The 26,247-nt window shown below is 35.5% G+C and overlaps 1 protein-coding gene across 1 annotated transcript in view; it reads right to left on the reverse strand.

Annotated features, from left to right (window-relative positions):
• Positions 1 to 2,480: 2,480 nt before the first annotated feature.
• The window catches only part of Asz1 (ankyrin repeat, SAM and basic leucine zipper domain containing 1), a 49,678-nt gene continuing 25,911 nt past the window's right edge, over positions 2,481 to 26,247 (reverse strand). Inside the window, exons 5-13 of the mRNA XM_041675376.1 lie at positions 19,060 to 19,171; positions 18,352 to 18,486; positions 17,589 to 17,713; positions 16,684 to 16,759; positions 15,753 to 15,809; positions 14,743 to 14,852; positions 6,345 to 6,450; positions 5,323 to 5,436; positions 2,481 to 2,777 (exon numbers count right to left, since the gene is read on the reverse strand). Coding sequence (XP_041531310.1) covers positions 2,625 to 2,777; positions 5,323 to 5,436; positions 6,345 to 6,450; positions 14,743 to 14,852; positions 15,753 to 15,809; positions 16,684 to 16,759; positions 17,589 to 17,713; positions 18,352 to 18,486; positions 19,060 to 19,171 — 988 coding nt within the window. The 3' untranslated portion in view covers positions 2,481 to 2,624. The remainder of the gene's footprint in view (positions 2,778 to 5,322; positions 5,437 to 6,344; positions 6,451 to 14,742; positions 14,853 to 15,752; positions 15,810 to 16,683; positions 16,760 to 17,588; positions 17,714 to 18,351; positions 18,487 to 19,059; positions 19,172 to 26,247) is intronic.

The raw sequence follows: 26,247 nt of genomic DNA on the forward strand, positions 1-26,247 counted from the left end.
GTAAGCAAAGCCTTTACAGTCTTACTCTTTGCATGTTTATCGGCAAATCTGATCTTATTGGCTCCCAACGAAACTGCCAGCCAAGCTCTGCTGCTGTTGAGTTTTTTGTAGCTGCTTTCTCTAAACTTCTCTGAACTTCATATGGTCAGATGGTGTATATCCAATTCCAACTCTTTTTTTCTCTCCTGTGTTAGATTTCCCATGACTATGACAAAATACCTGAGCAAAAAATTAAAGGGCAAAATATTTTTGGCCAACAGTTCCAGAGATTTGGCTCTATTGCTTTCAGCCTGAGGCAAGGTAAAACACCACGGTTGAGAATGCAGACAGGGCAGAGCTGCTCTGTTTATGGCAGCCAGGGAGCAGAAGGAACCAGTAACTCATGTGCCAGGGACAACACATCTGTCTTAGACATGGAGGTAATAAGGTAGGAGCAAGGGTGTTGGTTAGTTTTATGTCAACTTGACATTAGCTGGAGTCATTTTGGCATTTTGGAAGAAATCAGAGGGACTGTGGGCAAGTCTGTGGTGCAGTTTTTTGATTGATGGATATGGGAGGGCCCAGTTCACTATGGGAGGTAGCACTCCTGGGCTGGTGGTCCTGAGAGCTCTAAGAAAGCAGGCTGAGCAAGCCATGGGGACCAAGCCAATAAGCAGCACCCCTTTTTGGCTTCTGCTTCAGTTCCTGCCTCCAGGTCCTGCTCTGGCTTCCCTCAGTGATGGAGTGTGACCTGAGAGTTCTAAGTGGAAATAAAGTCTTTGTTTCCCAAGTTGCTTTTGATCATGGTGTTTTATGCACAAACTGAGGGGAAGTTGTACATCCTCTTCAGATTTCAACAAGTGGCTACAATCCCCAAACTGGTTCCAAAAACAGGGACACTTTCTGATTCAGACTAAAATAATTCCCAATGACATCTGTCTCTGTAATTGAAGAAGGCACTTAGTAGTTACCTATTCCAGGAGTAATGATTTCCACTGCCTTAAGCCCATAAAGTCAACTAATCAGAGTGGGAATTACATTTTAGATTTCAACTGATTCTAAATCATAAGGAAATATTTATTAATTTATTAATTCTATTGAAACTTTAACTGGAGAAGAAATTTCAATAAGTACAAAAGGACACCCTAATTATTTTTAGTCTATAATCTGAAAATCACACTGTATTTTTCAAGACAGGAATAAGGCTTTTAGAAGATGTGTGCCTGGCACTAAATTTATAGTATTTATTTCCTCTCATCTGAAGAACACTGGGACAGAGTACTTCACTGTAAAGAATTCTATGATAAACTCTGGAAAACAAGTCATGTAAATTCACATCTGGTGGCTAAATACTGAACTTGATTTTGTTAGGAAAAAGCAGTGGTAACCACCCCCCCCCCCCAAAAGAGAGAGCATTCTTCTTAAAGTACACCGAAATAAAAGACCACCGAGTGGTTAATCAGGTAGGATGCCTATCACTTTCATACTTTATTTTTAAAAGGAAAATAAAAGTAATGTGTACTAAATAACTTCTTGTTGGGAGTTATTAAAACAAGTTCCCATGTTTCTGTCTATGTCTTGAACTGGCTTAAATAGGAGATATCACAACATGCTTATTACATGTAACATGCATGTTACAGGATGTTTGCTGGAACAGTTGAGTGTTCGGTGCCTTTCGCCATGTAATTACCTTCCAATGACACACAACTGATGCCTCTGCAGAATGCTGGTTTGAATCTAGCAGCACTGGAATTAGGAATGGGCAGAAACTGCTACTCATTACAGTCCTTATGCTCGTCTCCGTCTCTCATTCTCAACTTCTTCCCCTTTGCTTGCTGTCAGCTCCTAACTACAGAAAACTGATGTTTCCAGTACAGCACTAAGTCAACCGAGTCTTGGATACCATACTATCTACTAAATGGTACCTGCCTGTTTTACATTTCACCTTTGAAATTTGAATGTCAGTATAAGCACTTTAAAGGCAAGAAATTATATACCAAAAGACATTGACTTTCATAATATACCTAAAATACTATATATAGAATATTCAGCAAAAATACTTTACATAAAAATGCTAGTGTATTTTGTGCCTTACTTCTTCTAGATTTTTTTATTCTGACTGTAAAATACTTTTTAAAAAGTATTTATAAAGATTTTCACATTTTACTATTACCTTTTGTCTTCTCTGATACTTTCATAATTAATAATTCATAATTTCTTTAGCAAAGGTATATAAATAAAAAAGCAGTAAGATGATCCTTATTATATAAAAACAGATGGGAATAAGGCCTAAAAGGAACATCAACTTATGAACTCTTCACAAATATTCTTAAGCTTCTTTATGACAAGTGAGCACACTTTCTCCAAATGTAAAGAATATCAAATGTTTATTCTGCATGTGATTTAGTCAGGCTTAAATGAAAGAATTATCCATAATTTTCTTGATTGAAATTAACATAAGAATGTAATAAACTGTATAATTAAACTGAAGTCACTTTCTAAAGAAAAACTCTGTTTATGTTATCATAATTTTTCCTATGGAGTGTGGGCAAGGAAATAAAGCTATGCTGTACAATAAAAGATCAAAAGTAATGCTAGGACACTCTGAATAAGATGTACATACATAACTTAGATAAATATTGGAATTATTTTCTCTGGCAAGTTAGCTTGCAGATGAAAATCAGCAGCCCAAATCCACAGACTGTAACTGCCGACCTCTTCAAAATTCGACTCTTCCACGTAGACACTTCCTCTACTAATGGGATATGAGTTGGATCATTTTCCCGTTCATTCTGCATCTGATTTTTAGTATGAAAAAACAAGAGTTAGTAGACAAGATACTGAAAATTTAAAAAGTTCATATTAATTCACCGGATTTAGATAGAAAGAATTCAAGACTCCATGACAGACAGATTTAAAGTGAACATATATGCCTTTACCATTGTATTTCCTGGATGATTATCACTTTTACAGTCATAATAAACACTTTTATAGATTATCACACTTTAAAATGGTGCTTTTTGTGTCACGAGACAAAGTTCCTTTCATGTCAACTTAAAGTTTCTATTTTACCTATAATGAATAACAACTGGAATTTATTTCCTTCTGTATTAAAGGCAGCCCATAAAAGGCAGATCTATTCTTATGGCAAATCTACAATACCAGCTCAGTAACAATCAGAAGGCAGTGCATTGTTACTGCAGGAGCAATTGCATCTAAGGGTGTAAGTGCTTCATGAATCAGTTCTCAGCAATGAGAGTTGATTTTGTAGATTGTGTCTAAACCCCCACAGAGACATTTTCTGTGAAGCAGCCTCCCACCAGTGTGTGTGTTGGTGGCGGGTGTGGAGGTGGGGAAGAGGTGAGAGATAGCTGCTGGAATGGGTCAAGAGACGGAGAATAAGCAGAAAGCAAAAGATATTTAAAGATAAAAAGAACTGGACACATTCATGGAGTGATATTTACTAGAAACATCCTGCACTAGGGTGACGATAGAAATACTTTCAACAATAGCAGGAATAAAGACTTTGAAATTCTACAGTGTAAATATTTAATTTAAAAGTCTGCAAAATTAATTTCAAATTTATACTAGAAAAATGAACTTTGATGCCAATCTCATTAAGACCGTAATCTCGGTTTAACTTCCAAATGGCTTCATTCAGCAACAGATTCTTTTTTGACACTGATGCTCCATTTACTGAATCCTGAGACAGCCATTCCTTTATTAACCGATGACCCTTCCTAACAAGACTTGTCAGTGTGTTGGTTTGAAAGAGAATGATGTGGTGTTAAAGGCTAGCCTTGACCTCTCCTACCCTCTCTTTGTTACTGCAATACACTTATCTGCGATAATTCGTATACTTTTTTGAAAAGTTCCTACTAGTGAATTTTGTGCTGCCAAAAGCTTAAAACCCAAATTAGTATCCATTCTTGCCACAAAAGTATGTTTTCAGGAATTTTCTACATTTAAAGTGATGCTTTCAAGGAACTCTCCATATACAAATTTTTCTATTTTTCCATGGATTTTCATGAAGAACTTCATGTTGAATAAAAGTAATTCCACTTTTCTTCCATTTGAGATGAGATAAAGGAAGTGAAAATGAAGGGTGTTACAATTTTTGTGCTGTCAGCAAACTCAGGCCCTATCCTGCTTGGGCAGACTGTCACACACAGTCCAACTCCTCAGCACCTCTGCCACTGGAAAGGAACTGATTTATTACAAGGTGAAACGCATTTCTTACTTTCTCATTTAAAGCACCCTCATTCCACTATTACAAAATTTGCTTCACAACTTTGTTCTGGATTTAAAAGACTTCTGATTAAATATATTTTAATAAGGGAGATGATAAATTACCTTGAACATGAAGTTTGCCTTCAAATTCTTTTGTAAGATATTGGTGAAAATACTAAATGAATCTTATGCTGAAGCTATAAAAGTCAGATGTATTTCAAAAGTTTTGTAGCTATCAAACTTATTTATTAAATTGACAGGGACTCAGAGTGAGTCTTTTAGGAAACTTGGAGTGTTTCCCTTTATTTTCCAGAGTCAATAAAGGCTGCTATTTTAGTAGCTTGCACCTTATACTGATAATTTTTTTTAAAGGGGAAAACAACCTGCCTTTAAATCTAGACATATATTGCTCCTGTAAAAGTAAAGACAGATAAAAAATGCCTACATTCTAAAAAGTTAAATTGTAAAAGATGAGTCTGATCAATAGAAATAATACTCCAATGCCAATTTTATCTCATTAAGAGAACTAGTAAGTATTTCATGTGGACTTTTTGCATCTGTACAGTTAAAGGGAAGTAATAGTGTAATATCTGTCTTTCACAAGTGAATAAGTGATTACAATTATTTTCCATTGCTTTCCAATTCTTTTTCGTTTTTTTGTGCTGAGGATTGAACCGAGGGCCTAAGCAAACACTCTACCTCTAAACTATACCCAAGCAGCTCCTGAGTGCACAGATTAGTAAATAAACATACCACAATTATTAACTTATCTGCCTTGTATAGGACACCTTGTATGGTACACAGAATTCTGGAATAAACTGTTAACAAAAGGTACCACTATTTTATAGGGTGTACAAGCAGTTTCGCATAAGGCTGTGTTTAGTGGTATGTTTGCTTGCTAATCAGAAGCACAAGAAGCATATAGTCTTCTTTTTTTTTTTTTTACGTGCTTCTTTCACACCCAACAGTCCCTGTTTCTTATGTGCATTTCTCCCTTTGGAAACTGTTCTCTACTATTTCTCCATGTGTCCTACTGTTACCCTTGTCAAAATTGCTTCATCGTCTAACATCTTGCTCTGAAAGGTTTCCACCATGTTCATGTTAAATATATACCTTCTGAATCAAATCCTTCAGCTTGCAGACCTCTTCATTCAAATCTTCAACGTTACTAACCAGTTCTTCACAAACTGAAGTAAAATTTCTGGGAGAAGCCCACTCTAGTACTATCTGTTGAGATTTCCAGAAGTTACATTAAAAATGGAAATAAATTTTCACAATTTATATGCACAAAGATTATGACATTCTAAAAGATTAAATTATATAATTGACCATTTTGTTCATAATAAATCTTGGTAACAAAAGTCACTAACTTTATACAAACAGTTAAATCAGCTTGCTATATGAATTCCCTAAATATATATTTATATGTAGAAATTAATACTAGCAAGATTTGTGATGAATAAGTTTTTAAAAATTTAAAAAGTGACATTCTTAGACTAGTATTATATGTTAACACAGGAAAATAAGTCCGCTTAAAAATTTTCATTCCAGCCGGGCGGTGGTGGCGCACGCCTTTAATCCCAGCACTTGGGAGGCAGAGGCAGGCGGATCTCTGTGAGTTCGAGACCAGCCTGGTCTACAAGAGCTAGTTCCAGGACAGCCTCCAAAACCACAGAGAAACCCTGTCTCGAAAAACCAAAAAAAAAAAAAAAAAAAAAAATTTCATTCCAGACAAACAGGCAAAACAAAATCAGAAAAAACTTTGCTTTTATAAGTCAGTATCTATTTAAAATTTTCTTAAGAAAAACTATATGTCAATATAATTTTTAAGTAACATTCATTTTGATACTAACACTTTTTAATATGATCAATTGATCCTCATTAACAACAAATGACAATTTCAATATAGAGATTGAGTTTAGATTACGGTTTCCCTTATTCCCCCTTTGCTTGAGGATGAAAGTACATGTTTTTATAATGGATTAGACATAGAAAAGAATATCCAACAAAATTATTGTGTTGGGATTCATACTGAACAACCAACAGAACTTCATCAGATCAGAACTGCCTAATGAATCCATCTAGCCCATTCTTCAACACCCACACTTCGCATGGAGGAACTCTTGCTAAATTACCTTGTGAGAATTTACAGGCAACTCAGTGATGATATTCTGCACAGCTGTGATTAGATGACCACACTGCTTGTTTAACTTCAGAAGGAAGTTGAGGAACTCATCACCACTGAAGAAAGGAGAGAAACAGGAACCAGTTAGAAGTGTTTTGCTTCTTTCTACCAATCTAATTTTAACATTAATGAGGTTTAAAAAAATTATCGACTATCCAATATGTACTGGGAACTGAAATGGGCATTATGTATAACAGAATACCAAGTCTTGATCCCAAGAATGATGAATTCCTTTACCACTCCTTATTTATTACATAGTTTTTGTGGTATGGGAATAGGACCTGGACTTTGCACTTGCCAGATAAGCTCTGCCACCAAGTCAAAGCCCCTGCTCCAAGAATCTCAAATTCCAAGAGGAGATACAGACATGAAATTATTATCTGAGGGGATACACAAAGAAGGAGGATTAAAACAACCAATATTTGTATAGCTATCACAGAGGATACTGAATTGATTATTTTTACATGGGTTATTTGTTTTATTTCTCCCGATCAGTGTCTGAGGTGTCTAACACCTGTTCATAGCTAAAACTCACAGAGAATTTAATACCACACACTATGGTGGGAAAAAGAATTAGAAACAGTTGATAGAAATGATACTTGGATTGAACTTGGAGCCAAATAATAAGTTTTCCATTTAGGTAAGAAGTGAAGAAGCTCTGGACAGAGATAGCTATAAAAGTACAAAAGTAGAGGACATGTTAGGGCGTGATTAAAGTCAAGTCATCAGAAAGGAGTAGCAATAGGGTGAATGGAACTACATTTCAAAGCATTTTGTATTTCTCATAATGTAGGATTACTAAAAGAGTTCAAACAGGAAGGGAGAAAGGCAAAACTTGGTATAAATTTTAGTTGGTGACTGTTGTGGATTAAAGTAACATAAAAATGGAAGAACTGAAGAAATTCCATACTAGAGAGAGACAACTTAAGGTAAAGAACCAGCAGTCTTGTTGGAAGGAGAGGTAGAACTCTTTTTAGAAATTTATAGGAAATAAACTGAAAAAAAAGAAAGAGTGTATGTAAAACAAAAACAACTTAGGATGATTTTCATTTTTTGTTTCACTAGATGGATGTAGCACTAAGTAAGGAACTGAATTTTGGGATGGATGGGGAGTAGAGTAGAAGATGAAGAGAAAACATTATAGCCTCTTGGGTTGGATTGACTTAGGTTTGGACTGAGCATCCACGTGTAGGGAGCTTTCAGATTTTCGACAAGCCTCATCTTAACTCAGATATTTCCAACTCTCTAGAATGGAGACAAGACTTTCAGGAGGCCAGAAGAAAACAATATAAAGTACTTGGTATTCTGTCTAGCAAAGGGCTGGCATTCAAGTGAGTTGAATTATGGTGTAACCTCAATGACATGAGATGTGCAGGTGGTAACAATTACTAAGCAGTAGAAAGTGTAAGTCTTAGAAAAATGTCTATTCTGAGATCTACAGACTCTAAGGGAATTGATACATTCAGAGATAGTAGGGAACATCAATAAGAAAAAATTATATTCACTAGTGTCTAAGTAGACTAGTTATTCCTTCTAGCATGAATGTGAACACAAACCAACTATAATTCTGAAGATCACAGAAAAAAGGATATAGGAGAAGAGGAGAACTGAGAGCAGTAATCACAGCATAGGGAAAAAGAAAGGTTGCCTGGGAAGCAGAGGGAAATCAGTCAGAGTTGACCATTCTCATGGATGGCAGTGAAGGGGAAACTTTTTAGGAAAGATGGCTGAATACCTTAAATATCCATTCATCAATTCAGACAGGAGACTGTCTGAGGACTAGACAATTTGACAGTGGAAACCCACACTATCCAACAGAACAAATACCCACCAAATTAAATAAGTGATTCAGGAAAATAGAAAAGACAAATTTAAATGGATAAAATGGGAACACGTTACCATAAAATTCTACTACAATTTAGAAAACTGGGGAAAAAACTGTATAGTATGCCAATAATATCTACTAAAATAGAAAACATAAAACAATCCTCAACTATGGAACCAACACTACTTTTACCTCCAAACAACATTCTTACATGTGTCTCTGGCCAAATACTATACAGTTTTACACACTAGGATAAAAGTCTTCAAAGAAACAGTGTCGAATTCCAAAGAAACTATTCCCTACAGTACCTTACTAGGATGTATACAGCATTTTCATTTAAGGGAAGCCTGCTAGCTATTAGACTGGAAAACAAAACAGAGTACAGACTATCTATCTAGGCACTGACTACATGGCTGCTTCCTCTCTCTTTTGTGTTTGGTCTCATATAGCCTAGTCTGTCCTGTAATCCACTATGTAGCTGCGGATGCATGGAGTTTCTGATTCTCCTGTGTCTACCTCACAAGCATAGGGGTTATATAGGCTTGCTCCACCCCACCTGTTTGATTCCTTTCAAAACCAAAGTGAAAATAAATAAAGGTCTTACTGCTTTATTTAGAAACAAGAACAGTATTTATAAAAGCATTCTTAAAATTCATATTATTTCTCTTTATTACATGTCCTGATTTTTACTTTAGAAAGAACAGAAGAGAATTCAGAGCATCAAGTATTATTCATGTTGCTTTGTGTTTATGTAATGTTTGTATACATTATACACACACATATATATATACTGTATATATATGTACATGTATACTGTACACATTTAGAGTTAATGCTCTTCTGATATTTGAATTTTGTTTGCTACAATAAAAACACTAAGTACTCAATAGGCGATTCATTAATACCATATGTATTTAATGTAATGAGTTCAAGGACGTTAGAAATCTATTGAGAATTAGCAATGAAAACATCAAATGATAGCAGGTATAAAATTATAGACAGTTTATCCATAAATACATGTGAAATAGATACTCACAAGCACTCATTCTGAAGACAGTAAGGAACTCAGTTAAAAACACACTTGCAAAAGTACAGCTTTATTTAATGTGGTGGTTTACATAAGAATGGCTCCCAAATGCTCACATACTTGAATACTTGGTCCCCAGTTGGTAGAACTATTTGGGAAGGGTTAGGAGATGTGGCTTTGTTGGAGGAGTACCACTGGAAACAGGCTTTGAGGTTCCAAAAGACTAGTGCCATTCCTCGTATCTCTTTCTGTCTCTTCCTCCTGATCAAAGATCAGGATGTAAGCTCTCAGCTGTTGCTACCTTCATTCCTTCATTCTGCTATGAGGGACTCTAACCTTCTGAAGTCATAAGCCCAAACTTAACACTTTTATAAGTTGCTTTGGTTATGTTGTCTGTCTTAGTCAGTGTTCTATTGCTGTGAAGAGACACTATGACCAAGGTAACTTTTTATAAAAGACAGCATAATTGGCACTTGCTTACAGTTTCAGAAGTTAGTCCATTATCATGGCAGGGAACATGGCGGCACACAGGCATATGTGGTACTGGAGAGATAGCAAAGAGTTCACATCCTGATCCATAGGCAGAGAGAGAGAGGTAAATGAAGAAGGAGAGGGAGAGACTTGGCCCCCAAGTAAGATACTTCTAATCCTTTCAATTAGTCCTACTCCCTGGTGATTAAGCATTCAAATAAATGATCCTATGCTTCTACTTAAAGCACCACAGTGCCTTATCACATTAAGATGAGAAGAAAATAGTAATCTTTCTTTTGACATATAACTATTTGGACCACTGAACAGTAATGGGCAAGCTACATAAATCACAGCTCTAGAGAGTACCAATCATGTCATATAGGATGTGTACGGTATCTTCTACCACTGCTGTATAATACACAATCTATAGAATGTTGCATGTAGCCCTAACAATTTGTTTGTATTTAAGGGATTCTAAATAAGCAGATATGACAAGCGTAAAGTGAATTATTTGATCAAACGTGTATGTGTGTGTGTGGGGGGGGTGAATTAGAGAAAACTATATTTTCCTTTTCAGAGGATTATACTTTGTCCCAGTAACACAAGGATTGACAGTGTGACCTACTTTGGCACATAAAATAAGACTGCAACTTTTTTTTTTGAGATTATAATTACATCACTTCCTCTTCCCTTTTCTCCTCTAAACCCTCTCCTTGCTCCTTTCAAATTTATGCCCTCTTTTCATTAACTGTTGTTATATACATATATGTGTGTGTGTGTATACATATACTTCTAAGTACATAAAAACAACCTGCTCAGTCTGCATAACGTTGTGTGTACCTATATATTTTGTACTGGATAACCTTGGTATGCTCTTCCCCAGGGAAGACTATATCTCCTACTCAGAGCATTTCTAGTTGCCTGTAGTTCTTTGTGTAGTTTGACTCCTCATTAACCTTTCCCCATTCACATTAGCATGTCTATGGCTAGAATCCTTATTCAGCTCATGTTTATGCAGCCACGTTTGTAAGACTTCATGAGTATTAGCTTCTGACATTCCCAGGAAACATGATTTCACAGCAAGCTTTCTATTCCTCTGAGTTTACAGAGCCACTGATCAGTTCTGCTAGTTGGCTATGTCATACCTCATCTCTTGTCATGAAGGAGCATGCCCCAGATTGGAGCAGTTCTAGCCTGATCTCAGAGTAACAAGGAGAGGGGGCAGTGACAAGGACAAATCAAGAACTGAACTTCACTGTGACAGATGTTTAACATTTATAAGCAGATTAGGCCATATCAAAAATTTGAAGTCTAAAGTTGGGTGGTGGTGGCTCATGCATTTAATCCCAGCACACGGGAGGCAGAGGAAGGCTGATCTCTTTGAGTTTTTAGGCCAGCCTGGTCTATAAGAGCTAGTTCCAGGATAGGCACCAAAGCTACACAGAGAAACCCTGTCTCAAAACAACAACAACAACAAAAAATCTGAAGTCTAGTATTAAGATAAAATTTAATATCTATGGTTAAAACATTATAAATAAAAGTACTATATACTCACTGTAAAATAACTGAAAAAAATCATACCATCCAAATATAATAAGTAGTATTATTTTCTGCCAAGATATTTCCTTATAGTTTTTCCAGTATTTCTTTTATTGATTTCTAAAACTAATATAATATTTAATATGCAAGTTTACATTGTACCTTTAACATACCATGGATATTTTTCCATGACATTAAGTTTCAAAATAATGTTAATAATGGAAAAATCATGTTTCTACAATGTAAGCCAACCATTTCTCTGCTGTTAATTACTTAGAAATTTCAATTTTAGAATGTTTAGAAATAAAAGGCGTGAACTACATATTATACAAAAAATATTGGATCTTATAGATTTTTGAGATGGAGTAGCTTCTTGATGGACTTATATTGGGATACTTTTGACACATTCAAGTGGATTTTAGGTAGCTCAGAGCTCAAAGAAAATGTCTGAGGAGAGATTGTGAATGCTGGTTAGTTTGTTCAAAACTAATACTTAAATTTAAAATTTAAACTCTGAAAACATGCCAAGGCATAAAAAAGTAAATGAACAGTATACGTGCATTCTTGTAACAGATTACTTTAGATATTTGACACACACAAAAAAGTATCTTAAAATAAATCAGTGGTTTAATTGTTGAAATAAAATTATCAGGAGATTACAATCAATCAATTCAACTTTTCCTGCTGTTAGTTTTCTTATGACTTAATGACTAATTTCTTCTTTAAAGGATGGCTTTAAACAAATGGAAAGCAAAACCTTGTCTTTAAAATCATGTAAACACAGTCTATGATTTAATAACAAGGTCAAATTCCTGGAATATGTGCCTGACATTTTTATTTTTTAAAAAATTCATCAGTTTTAATAAGTGAGCTATTCATGAGTCTACACTCTTTAGGTCTATTAAAGGCCACAAATACATTCATATAGGCAACTCTGCCATCATTAAAATAAGCGACTTTAGTGGTTGCAAACTACAAGTTAGTCACCTAGGACCTGGAATTATGTCTATTAGAAACAAGGATGGAACAATAAATATATTTGAGAAGGGTTACTGATTTTAAAAATCTCACTACTGAGATCCTCTACAATGCATTTAAATATTTAGGAGCTATAATATTATCTAGAAATGATAACATCAAATACTTAAGTCCTTCCTGTTACATGGAAGAAAAGAGAGACAAAACAATGAGAAAAGAGTATTTATACTGTGACCTCTTTAATAGGCTTTAAGACAGCAGGATCATAAAAATAGGTTCTTGGAAGAATTCTCTAATTCTAAAACAATACAGAAATCTATTTGACTAATAGTTACATAACTAATGACAACAAGGCATTTGTAAGTATTTTTTTATAGAACACAAAGGTTAGCTATCTGCTGGTGTTGCTAAATACGTGTTCAACATTACCACGCTGTTGGAAGAAAAACAAAAATTGCGTGTTATTTAGGATTTCAAAAATCTATGTGTTTTATTTTTAAATACAGGTAATACTGACAAATAAAAATATTTGCGAAATGTACAAGGTAATCAATCATAATTTAAAAGGCAGAAGCCTTTCAGCTTTTCTGGTCTATGTTTAAACTCTACCTGTTCTTTGTAGCTTTCACAAAGTAACCGAGCTGAATCAAACCAGAAGATAACAGGAAGGTTTCTAAGCATATGCAAATTAAAGGACATACATTTAAATAATATGTGAATAAAGACGAAGCCTTGCTGGAAAATCACAACACACAGAGGTCTATGAAAATGACCATTTAATGTATTAAGATTTTTGTGTCTTTCAATTACATCCATATTGAGAGGAAAATACAAATGGCCACCCACATGCTTATATAACGAGAAGGAATGCCAAACAAGGTGGTGTACACCTGTGATCCTACACTTGGGAAGTTAAAGCAGGAAGATTGAGTGTTTTAGGCCTGTCTAGGTTTATAGAAGATCCTGTCACAAAAGCAGGAAGAAAGGGAGGGAAGGAAAAATAGAAATATTCTATCTTATGAACATATAAAAATTCAAAGCAGGCAGAAGTAAGACAATTAATTAGGGTAACAGCACAAACCCATGATATTGAAAGCAGTAATGGAACAAAAGAAAGGCTCTATGGGCTGGTGAGATGGCTCAGTGGGGAAAGCACCAGCCAAGCCTGATGACCTGAGCTCAGGCTCTAGGATTCACATGGGGATAGGAGAAAACTAAATCCCATATATTGTCCTGTGTTCCCACATGCACATGGTCTCATGCACAAATCCCATCCCCACACAGACACAAAGTAAACATTAAGTTAAAAAGGAGCATCTACCTAAAAATTAATAAAACTCTAGCAAGACTAAAAGAGATGAAAAAAAGCAAGGATAACATCAATATTGGTAATGAAATGAGATGTTATAATCAAAAGGATAGCAGGGAATATCAGCAACCCTGTATGCCTGTGATTCAACCACCTAGTGAGTAATGAACTAAGTCCTTGAATACAACAAACAACTAAAATAAAGCTAAAATAAAACAGCTACAGCTTCAATAGTTTGTAACTACTAAAGAAGATACAATTGTGATGAAAAGCATACCCTAAGGAAACCCCAGACCAAGCAGTTTCAAGAGAGAAATCTATATAAATGTTTGAAGAAAAATAGCACTAGTCTCCACAACCTTGTCCGGAAAGCAGAAGAGACTACTAATTCCCTAATGATTTTGTAATGTGGTCACCCCAAAGACAAGACACCAAAGAGAAATTAGAGTAAGAGCCTCACAAATTTAGATGTCATCCTTATAAAGTAAAGCTTGAAATGGAGATAAACTCAAGAGAAATGGTTTCTTTATGGCTGTTGTGGAAATATTACCATTTTTCTTTTTTTCTTTTTGCTTGAAAGAGTGTCCGTGTCTGTGTGTGCGCTCATGTGCGTGCATGAGTGTGTATACATGTACTTAATATGGCAGTCAGAGGACAGCCTCAGGCACTGTTCCTTTACATACTGTCCATCTTACTTTTTTCTTTAAGACAGACTGTCTTGCTGGCCTGGGACTCACTGAGGAGGCTATGCCAGAGAGCTCCAAGGATCTGCCTGGCTCTGCCTCTCCAGTACTGAGCATCCTGCCTTGTTTTAGAAAGATTTAGGGACTGAATTCAGGTTTTCATGGCAATTACTTTAACAACTGAACAATGATTCCAGCTCCATAATTTTCAGTTTGGCACCTAACATCATTTAAAGAGAATGAGAATTATGCTAACAAAAATATGCTACCTTTTATATGGTGTGATTTAGCAAGCTGCAATAAAAGACGTAAAAATTATAAGACGGTTTCGCTTCTTTGTAAAATAGTTCTATGGAAATTAACTTTATAAAGTGCATTTGGTTCTAAGTAATACACTACTGTGTATCTAAAAACCTATTTTCCTGGGAAAATGGAAGCAACAAATTAAATACTTAGGCATTAAACTAGAAAGAATACTTTATTGTAAATGATATTAGCATGAACTGATAATTTTACCTAATTTCTAGCTTTGCCACTTCAGGTAATTTTCCAAAATTTATCTCTTCTACTTCTAGTTCTTTGAGAGCAGCCAGAATTTTTTGCTGATCTTTACTGGTAATTCCATTCTAAGGAGAAATAATTGAAAGGTTTAATAAGACAGTTACATTTGAATAATTTCATATCAAAGACCACTAATGCCATTTTCTAGATTAATTCATATCTTTCAAAATAGACAAATACTGGAAATAATACTCTTAAACATATTATTTGCTTATACTTCAACAAAGTTGTATCATAAATAGTTTGGGTATATAGTTGACTATAGTCATTGTTTACAGTGTATAATGGTAATTCTGATGGATTCAAAAGTCACATTATTAGAATTGAAAATATTATCATTCCAAAATACATAGCAAACAGTTTTTCCTTCAAAATATTTAGGATGTTAATAGTAATAAGAGAGAATTAACTTTTTAACCTGTATTTTACGTTCAATATTAAAGTAAACTTCTTTCCTAGATTTAGTTACATAGCATGTTATTTTGGCTTTTAGTGATAGGTAGCGATTTCAAGTAACCAATGTGTTATTACAGTAAGATCGTTACTTTAAAATATCCTCCTTATCAAAGTACCTCCAAAACTTCACACACCTATTTTGAATTTATTAATAACGAATGATAACGTAATTGTTGCTGATTTGGAAGATAAATGCGTGTATGCCCACATTAAATATCACCTCTTCCTTCTAGGCAGCCTGCTTTACAGATCCACTGTCCATCTGAAAGTGAGTAGTAGTTCTCGTTGAGATATAGCAATCCTACAAAGCCTGATGCTAAAAGTCTGTAATGTTCTTTAAACAACTTAACATTACAGTATAATTTGCACATGGCAATCCACTGTTGTTTCTAACCAAGAATCTGCAAAAGATCAGTCTACATAGCCCTAGAATTTTTAAAATAGAAAATAAAAGAATGTGCAAGTTTAAAATGCCAAAGAATATATCTGGCATTTTAAGTGATTCTTACCTTTGTAAGCTCGTCTTTCTTCATGGTCAGAAGGTGTCTTAAAGTTATATCCCTTTCCTGCACAGAAGGTAAAAATCCCACGATTCAGTGTAAACAATTCAAAGCAAAGCAGGAAAGGAAACAGAAACTGCCACTTAACTGCTTTCTCAAGGTTTTCAGAGGGTATGTAGCTCACGAGCTACATCACTGGCTAGATAGTATATACGCACAGAAGCACTCAGTATCTAGTTTCCCAGAATCAAAGAAAATGGCTAGCACTCATTATCTGCTTAGAAAAAAGAAAACATTCTGGAAATGTGACAGAAACTGTATTTTATAAGTAGCTAAATTTCACATGGCATCAGACCAAACTATCAATAATATGATTTCTGACCCAAGATGTTCTCAGATAGAAGTTTCAGCATTGTACAATGAATCAAACTCAGAAGTACCGGAACTAATGTTTATAATCCTTAACAGTCCTTTGCTTCAGCATCCTTATCTACCTGGTAACAATTGTCATCTACTCAAATCCTGCTACATAGTTCCTGGTGTGTGACTTAACTTAATCTTCATGAAAGCCTATAGTTGTCCTTAAGGAAAAATGATATTTAAGTAGTATATTCTAGTTAATAACCAGAGAAAATATCTAATACAGGATTGTCTGGTTCAAAATCATGCTTCCAGCATTCCACACAAGGCAAGCAATAGCTGTAAACATAGGGCTTAAATGTGTACAGATGTATCAGACAGATGTTGTGAAATCCAGAAAGATTCTAATTTATATAAATTCCTAGGTTAATAATTTTTGGATGTGCTTATCATAAATTTAAAAATAGGGTACTCTACAAATGAAGAAGAAATAAATGGCATGCTTATGAACTAAAATTTAATTTTATTCTAATATAACCACAAACATATAAAATGTACTCTGCTTTCCATGAAATCCTACCTTTAATAAGTCTGTCATATGCTCAAGTCCAAGACCATGTAAAAATATTTCCAGATCTCCAAACGCTGTATATGGACTATAACATATCATAGCAAGATCAGTTTCAGAATAGACTATACATACACAGTAATATATGTGCATGTCTATTTAACAGTAAGCATGGAATGGGCAAGAAAGAACCCAGGCAGGATATATTTGTAAGTTTACACAGTACATTTAAATGCTTCATTAAAGGAATAAACCAGGTTCTTTCTTTGTCCCCTTGACTCCCACTTCCCCTACCTTTTATCCCTTTCTTCCCTTCCCTTTTAAAGCTGAAAAGTTAAACTCATGGCTTCAAATAATCTTAGCAGTAAACCACATCCCCAACCCCAAAGTTTCTTAACTAAAGAAAGGGAAAACATGGGGGGGGGGTAATATTCAGCTCATCTTTTCTAAGATTTAAAATAGTCACCAGTATGTATTTGTTATGAGATATTGCAAACAGAAATGTCTTTTCAATGCAATAAATTAGATGGTGACTATAAATGTAGTAACTAGAGAATGGTTTGTAGCCATGTGCTGAACAAACGGATTAGCTTATAAAACCAGAGAGATGATAGAAATAACCAGAAAATACGATCTAGCACAAACAAGCGTGAACATAAACATAATCTTGAGTCTCTTGAAAGTAAAATTTGATATTTTACTAAAAATATGTATTAAGTTCAGTTAGTTAAATAAGTAAATAACTAAATAAAATTCTTCTAAAATTCTGGAGAACAAAGCATCTAAAACCCAGACATTTCTAAGTGGCATTTTAAAATGCTTATAAAAGTTTAATATATCTTAGATAACTTACCAAATTTACTATGAGTAATAAAATATGCATTTTATATATATTCTGCTGAACTCAAACATGTTACCTAAATATGTGATCCTTTTCTTTATCGGAATCTGTGGCCAACAGTTTACAAATAGTCTCTTCTTTGGTTAGCTGCTGAAGTTTCCCTTCCAATGGATTTAGAGTCAAAGAAAGAAAGTTGTAGATCTGAAAAAAATCCCAAGCTATTCAAATATAATTATTATTATTATCCTTCACACTAAAAAGAAATGTGAATGTATTATTTTTTTCTATATAGAAAGAAAATGCTAAAAAGGTGAGTAGTTCAGAGTTTTAATAACTCTGTATCGTGAGGAAACCTTTTGTAAAATCAAGTAAATGCTTCCTTAACCTAAAATAATAATAAAAGCACAGCAATTCCAAAATTTAAAAATCAAGGATTGTGATTAATATTTTCAAGATGATATGAAGCATTTTAGACAAATTATTTATAAATTAAATGCTAAGGTAGTCCTTGAAATACACGGATAAGCTGGAGTGAAGTAATCTGAATGACGACACATATACAAACCCCAAAGTAGTCTATGCCTGTTACAGTGTTACTTATAGGGGCAGTATAAGAGTTCTCTGTCTACTCCTATCACTTAAATGATATTAAATGTAATACCAATGTTTTTATTTAAAAGATGACTATTATAGCAAAATAAAGCTTTCATTACCAGCTTAAAAAAGAAAACCTATTCAAGTATTTAATAATTGTATGTTATTATTATACTTAGGAACTGTGATAAATAATATAAAAATTCTACACAATGTAACAACACATAAAGTACACAGGTGAATACCTCAAGATGTTTATTTCTTTTTGCAATCTCACTTGGTGTCCTGCCATCTTTTGTCTGTATCATTTTATTAGCTCCAAGTTCAAGTAACTTCAGAATTACATTTTTATGACCCTGACGTGCTGCCCACGTTAAGGCCTGTAAGTGTGGGAAAGAAGACTGTTTAAAAAGCAGTACATGTGAGACAGATAAGAAATATTTTCACCGATATTTATGGCACAGTAAGAGAGAGAGAGAGAGAGAGAAAGAGAAAGAGAGAGAGAGAGAGAGAGAGAGAGAATAGTTAATTAGCAGAGTGATGCAATTTCCGCATTACAAAATATAATGTAAACATAGTCCCAGCTGTACTCACTGATTTTACAAACCAAACACTTTTTACGCAGTTAAGTAAAGTCATGGAATAAAGAACTTATCTGCTATTACAGATGTTTTCTGTGAAGGAATTCATGAGAGTTTTCTAGAGCCCTGGTTTTTCTTGTCTGTGATAACTTCTTTTATCAAGTATTAATTAATTCTCCCTTTCTCTAAGCTGTTGCTCTCAAGAGTATTTTCATCTAGCAGTGACTATAGCTCAGACTTCTTACAACTTTCCTTAACTCATTGACAGTAAACATCAACTAAATAAAACTAGTCATTTGTTTAGGTTATTGATATAATAGCAAAGTATCAATGTCTCAGAAAAAAAAGTCAACTTGGAAAAGCATTTCTCACAGTATAACCATTCTCATCCTGGGCGTTAACTTCTGCTCCATGAGCAACAAGCAGAGCAACAACCTGAGTGTGACCGTCTCGGGCAGCATACATGATTGGAGTCATAAGTCGCCTATGGAGGAAGAAGGAAGAGACATTTGTATTTATGTTACCATTAGCAGCCATTCAATTTCATAGACATATGCACACACCAAGTCATCATAATGTTTGAACAGAGAAGGAAATAAGAGCCTTTAGTACAGCAAATGATTTTTAAAAACATAATTGGGTGTAATAACACTCCAGGGCAGGCTGGTCAAGACAAATTCAACTCCACTTTTTATGTGTGATTTTTGTTTTATATTGGTATTTTGTCTTATTGACTATTTGTTTTAACCTTTTGTATTGTTTTGTTTTATTAGAGAAGTAGAGAGACAGAGAGAGAATAAAACATGAAGTTGTGTCGGGATGATTTGGGAGGAGATAGAAGAGGGGAAAATAATATGATCAAAATATACTCACTGTATGTAAAATATTTTGAAATTAAGAGATCCAGTCTTGCAGTAAATAAGTAAAAGTACCGAATACTTACACCATACTGTTTACTAAATAAATGTGCACACATCTTTAAGTAATTCCTGCCTTCTAACATGAGTAGTTAGTTTACATCCTACTTCATAATTTAATCAGAGTGCCTATTCTGTGTATACTGGGAATCCAGTGATCTCATTGGATCTCCTCATGTTTTAATGTAGGCTATTATCACTCTCTTTTAGTTTAGGATTGAATTTTATTCTGACCTAGGACTTATGCCAATCTAGAAAGAGATCAAACCATTCATGTAATTTGTCAACTATTTCTTGAGAACTCTCTGGGAGAGATTAGTGGTTTTCCTATAACTTATCACTTCCTCAAGTTAGATTCAATTGCTCCACTCCTAGAAGTTAGTTTCTGGGCCCATTCAAAGGAATCTAGAATCAATCTATCCGCTGTATGTGAGTGGAATATGAAATAATCTGTCTCAAGAGGGATCTGACATTCTGGGTCCAGTGATTCGGAGTCACCACATTATCCGATTTATATATGAAGAAGTTCAGATTGAAGAATCCCACATTTTGACCCGAAGTCCGTGTTTCTATTCACCTTTAGCTATGCTATCAACAAACAGGCTCTCTCTATAAGGTTTATCAGCAGAAGATATGTCCTGAACGTGACGTCTTTGCACCAATCATCTTAGCACAACCACTAACACTTGTCCCCTTTTCTTCTCTGTATTTTGAATTCAAATGTATGTTTTTAAGTTCCAGGAATTATTTCTCATGTTATATTCAGATCTCCTTATGTAACCATATTTTTAAAGCAGTTTTTACTTTTCTTCTTGAGAAATTTTGTAAGCTGTGAAAACTGTCAATTCTTTCCCCAGATTTGGGAAAGAATTATTCTCTATTTTGTGTCTGGGAGTCATGTCATTGTTGAAATTGTTTTAATGTAAAAATCAATTCAGAGTCTTAAAAAAAATCAAGTTTCTTTTGCAGTAGGTCTATTGGTTCCCTCTAGTGGTCAGCATCACCACCAGAGAGAATTAGTTTGCATTAAATGAAGACCTGGACCAGACAAAGTGTCCTGCAACAAACACATGGGATGGTATCATTTAAATGTCAATAGTGTTTCTGCTGCTTTGAGTTCCCATATATTTGACAAAGCATTTTATCTTCACTCTTAGATGATGAAAGGACTAAATACTTAATTTCAAATTCAAATTGATTCCTCAGACCACTTGTCTTTCATACACAGCTGTTAAACTGTCAAATAACGATAGTCATTTCTGCAGAGTATTTGATATGAAACTTAGGTCCTTAATACATTTTAAACTTCTTTAACCTACTGTGAAATTTACTGTGCTACACCTATGTATTTTATTTATTTATTTATTTATTTATTTACTTATTTATTTATGTTTTTCGAGGCAAGGTTTCTCTGTAGCTTTGGAGCCGGGAACTAGCTCTAGTGGACCAGCCTGGCCTCAGACCCACAGAGATCCACCTGCTTCTGTCTCCCAAGTGCTGGGATTAAAGGCATGCACGACCACCACCCGGCTACTTTAATTCTTAATTAAAAGTCACATGCCACATGGTGACTCTTCTCACTGCTGTGACAGAACAGCTGACTAGAGCATTAAGGAAGGGTCTATGTATTCTGGCTCACAGATCCTGGGCACAGTCAAGTATGGGGGAAGTCATGGTGACAGGTGCCTGAGGCATACATGTCTGTTCACATCACATCTACAGCACATCCTTGGTCCTGGACTTCAGCCCATGGAATTGTGTCACCTAGTCAGGGGAGACCTCCCATCTCAGCTAACCTGATACAGAAACCCACTCACAGACAGGCCAAGATACTTGGCTCCTAGGCAATTCTAGATCCCGCCAGGTTGACAATCAATATTAACCATCACACCTACACATTTACTTGTATTAAAATTCTTTCATGGAAATAAGAATCTTCTCATATTAAGGAATTCCTATCTTCAGTATATGACAATTTCATGCCATTAGTGCTTCAAATGTAGCAAATCTACCTTCTATTTTCACCTGGAACCTTCTGTTCATATACAACTCAGGTCTTTCCTGAGTTCAAAACTTAGCTTTTTGGAAGTTTATCAGACAGACAGTTGAACTACTGATAATGTTCTTTATGTTTCTTATCTTTTCTTATAGATTCCATTTCTATTACATTATGTCATATTCTAGACAGTTTCCTCACATCTAGCTTCTAATCCACTTGGCTGTTCTCAGAAGTGACATGTTTGACATTATGGAGGTATATTTTGCTTTAACTGACCAGTTTAACACTTTTCTGTATTTGTTTCAAAAGCCTGATTATTATTTTGTGGCATCACATCCCTCTTTCATTCCTCAGAGCAATAAGGCCCTCTTCAGGTTTTCCTTTCTGTAGTCTAAGTCACTTTTCCTGGATTTACTATGCATGTTTAATCTTAGGACAATGGTATTCTCTAAACGTTAAGAACTAGTGGCTATGTCACGTATTTACTGATCTACCAGCATGATGTACTCAAATACAGAAGACTCAAGTCACCTGTCCTGCCCCTGTCTGAGAGTAATGAGATTTTAGGTATTGTCATGTGTCCCATTTCTTTCCCTTTTCCAGCCCAGAAACACCCCTTTGCTTAAATAGAATTTTATTAAAAGATTTTAGTTGTTTGATATCTAAATTTGCCGTGGAAGATCAAGACATAGCTTCAGCTTATATGCTGAGGTCATAAAGGTACTATCATCCAAATTAATGATATTTCAGTCAGATTTTTTACTATAAATTTCATACTATAAAATTCACAAAGGATACAATTCCCTTGGTCCTTTGATTAGGCTATTTAGTTTTATAAATTATATAAAATATCTTTTTAAATGCTCTCACTTTAGAAAACAAGTAAGTATACTCAATCTTCTAAAATTTCATGAAATATAATTTAAAATTGTCTTCGTTTAAGTCCTTAATTTTCTTTTACACATATCTTAGACATTTATGTTTGCTCTCAAGAGTGGGATGGATCTATGACACCATTACATTCTCCGGAGTCACAATTCATAGATTGGAAATCATCTGAATTTTGCACATTAGCATTAGAAAACGACACCCCTTTACTTCTGTCTAACAATTTATGAGCTGATTGCTTTGGACTTACCAATTTTAACATAATAGAATCTTACTGTTTGTTATTCCTTTTAAAACTGAAAACAAATAGGTTAATAGCTTTACCAGAAGCAACAAAGTTCAATGGCTTACGTCAGAGTTCACCAAACTTTTCCTATAGAAGACAACAGAGTAAATCTCTTAATCTTTGTGAGCACACCTGGATGTGCCACAGTTGTGACATTCTGTTGGGGGACAATGATTTCACCCTGTAAAGATTTGTTTCTTGTACTTGTCTAATGAAATGCTGATTGGCCAGTAGTCAGGCAGGAAGTAGTAGTGGGGTGACCAGGCAGGAAGCAGAGGTAGGGCAATGAGAACAGGAGAATTCTGGGAAGAGAAAGAGTCAGTCTGCAGTTGTCACCCAGACACAAAGGAAGCCAGACACAGAGCAAGCAAGATGTGACTGCCTCGCCAAAAAAGGTACCAAGCTACGTGGCTAACACAGACAAGAATTATGGGCTAAAATAGGTTATAAGAGTTATAAGAACCCTGAGCTAATAGGTCAATCAGTTTATAATTAATGTAGACCTCTGTGTGTTTATTTGGGACTAAACACCTGTAGGACTAGGCAGGACAGAAACCTTTTATTATATTATTATAGTATGAAAACTGCCACAGACAAGGCATAAATAAAAGAGCATGTCTGTGTCTAATACATTCTGAGTGCACAACTTCTGGTTTAGAGTATAAGCAGTAAGGTCAGCTAGTTTAAATGCAGAACTAGCCCATGTGCATTTGTAACAAATAATTTTTCTCAACCATTTTAAATTTTTATTCAGTTTGACTTTGTGGTTATTTCATTGCAATAAAACTTCCACTAGAGGGCAATAAAACACAACTTCATAGGAATTTTCAGTCACGATGTAATTAACCACTTCTTTGTACTACAAATTAAAAGACTGGTTTACCTTTATACTGTGGAATAATCCTTTACACTGTGTAAAAACGTGTCACTGTGACTGGTTTAATGAAACGCTAAATGACCAATAGCTAAGTAGAAGGAACAGGAGGAACTTCTGGACAGAGAGAACTCTGGGAAGAAGACAAGTATTGTCTCCAGCTGGACAAAGAGGGAACAAAACATGCAAAAGGTAAAAGCCACGAGTCATGTGTCAGCACCTAGATGAACAGAAATCGGTTAATTTAAGTCATAAGAGCTACTGGGACAAGCCTAAGCTATAGGCCGAACTTTCACAGTTAATAGTAAGTGTCTGAGTCACTTTATGAACTGGTGACCCAAAGAAAAGCTTGCCTATATCTTCATATACATATTTGATGCATATTTAAGTATTATTTTTTCTTTCTTAAATCTTCTTACAAGTGTAGCTGGAAGAATAATGAAACTAGCATGGTTTGGGCAATGATAAAGTGCTAAAAACTGGACATCACTTCCAGGATTAGAGTAGTTTTAGATCAATACTGAGGGGGCTACAATATGTTGGAAGGTTGCTCTAGTTTGGATATAGTTTGGGTGTTCACTAAATGTTTAAGTGTTGTAAGCTGGTCCCCACCTCCAGGAAGAGGTGTGGAACCTTTGAGAAGTGGGACATAGAGAGAGAGGTTCTCAGGTTATCTGGGGAAAGTACTTGAAGATGACCAGGGTATCTTGTGGGAATCTTGTTAAGCTTCATGGAAACTGTTACAAACCTTGAGTCTGGTTGTTTGCAGATACTGGCTTCCAGTTTGAGATGAGATTTCAGCTGGCACATGAGATCCCTATATCTCTTTGTCATTAACTACATAGCCACTCACAGAACTGAGACTTGCCACATCTTTGAGGCTTCAAAGGTGCTATGTGTGAGATTCATAACTATATTTCAGATAGATGTGATTAGTATTCTATGAAACAGAGTGAAAATAAAAATTTAACTAATGGAGACCTGAATTCAGAAAGGGGAGCTATCATAAACTAGGATTTCTGAAACACACATGCATATGTTAGCCCACGCACATGCACACACACTTCCCTCTTATCTTTGTAAGTAATCCACCTCAGAAATTTGTATGGTGACAAAGTTCATCCAATGCTTGTGACGATAGAGAAGCAAAACTAAGACTTCCAGAGCATGAAAACAAAGCCTCTGGTGTTCAACTGAGTCCTATATTCTCTTCCCAAGTTCTTCTTTGAGGCAGCTCCTAATTATTGGGAATATTATTTGAAGGTGTGCTACTTTTGTTTATGTTGCATTTGTTTAACTCTGTAAAGCTATGATTCTTTGCCTGTCTAAACACCTGATGTTTTAATAAAGCTCAGAATGGCAAAAAGCAAGGCAGGAGAAAGGATAGGCGGGGCTGACAGGGAGAAAGAAAATATAGTAAAAGAAAACTGGGAGAAGGGGTTCGGAGTTGTTGTAGGAGGACATCAGGGGTCAGCCACCCAGCTAAACAGCAATCCACAGAGTAAGAGCAAGATCTAAAGAAGGTCCTCCTCCTACTTACCACAGGGCAGGGAACCTTGACTGCTCTTTGGACTGGAGAGGGAGGGGGAAAGGAGTGGGAGGAGGGGGAGAAGGATGGGAGGAGGGGGAGAAGGGTGGGAGGAGGGGGAGGGATATGGGAGGCTGGGAGGAGGTGGAAACTTGTTTTTTTTTTCTTCCTTTTCTCAATAATAAAAAAAAAAGAAAAAAAAAAGAAAAAAAAAGATCTAAAGAAGGGATGTTGAATTTTGTCAAATGCTTTTTCAGCATCTAATGAAATGATCTTTGCTGGAGAGGCTGTGGAGGAAGGGGTACCCTCATCCATTGCTGGTGGGAATGCAATCTTGTGCCACCACTTTGGAAATCAGTGTTTCGGTTTCTCAGGAAATTCGGGATCAACTTACCCCTGGACCCAGCAATACCACTCCTGGGAATATACCCAAGAGATGCCCTATCATATGACAAGAGCATTTGTTCAACCATGTTCATAGCAGTATTATTTGTAATAGCCAGAACCTGGAAACAACCTAGATGCCCCTCAATGGAAGAATGGATGAAGAAAGTGTGGAATATAAACATATTAGAGTACTACACTGCGGTAAAAAACAATGACTTCTCGAATTTTGCATGCAAATGGATGGAAATAGAAAACACTATTCTGAGTGAGGTAACCCAGACCCAAAAAGATGAATATGGGATGTACTCACTCATAATTGGTTTCTAGCCATAAATAAGGGTCACGGAGTCTACAATTGGTGATCCTAAAGAAGCTAAGTAAGAAGTTAAACCAAAGGAAAAACATATAGTTGTCCTCTTGGCTATGGGAAGCAGACAAAATTGCCGGGGAGAAAATTGGGATCTTGGGGGTGGGGTGGGATGGGGTAAGGGGAGATGGGGAGAGAAAAGTGAGAAGGGGAGGATGGGGGGAACTTGGGGAAAAAGGAAGATTGGGATAAAGGAAGGTAGGATAGGGGAGCACGGAAGCACAATTCTTAGTTAAGGGAGCCACCTTAGGGTTGGCAAGAGACTTGAACCTAGAGTGGCTCCCAGGAGCCCAAGCCGAGGTCCCCAGTTAGTT

This window comes from Microtus oregoni, unplaced genomic scaffold (genome assembly GCF_018167655.1).
Source record: "Microtus oregoni isolate MIOR12 unplaced genomic scaffold, Mior012 000026F_ref0000081, whole genome shotgun sequence".
NCBI classification, from domain to species: domain Eukaryota; kingdom Metazoa; phylum Chordata; class Mammalia; order Rodentia; family Cricetidae; genus Microtus; species Microtus oregoni.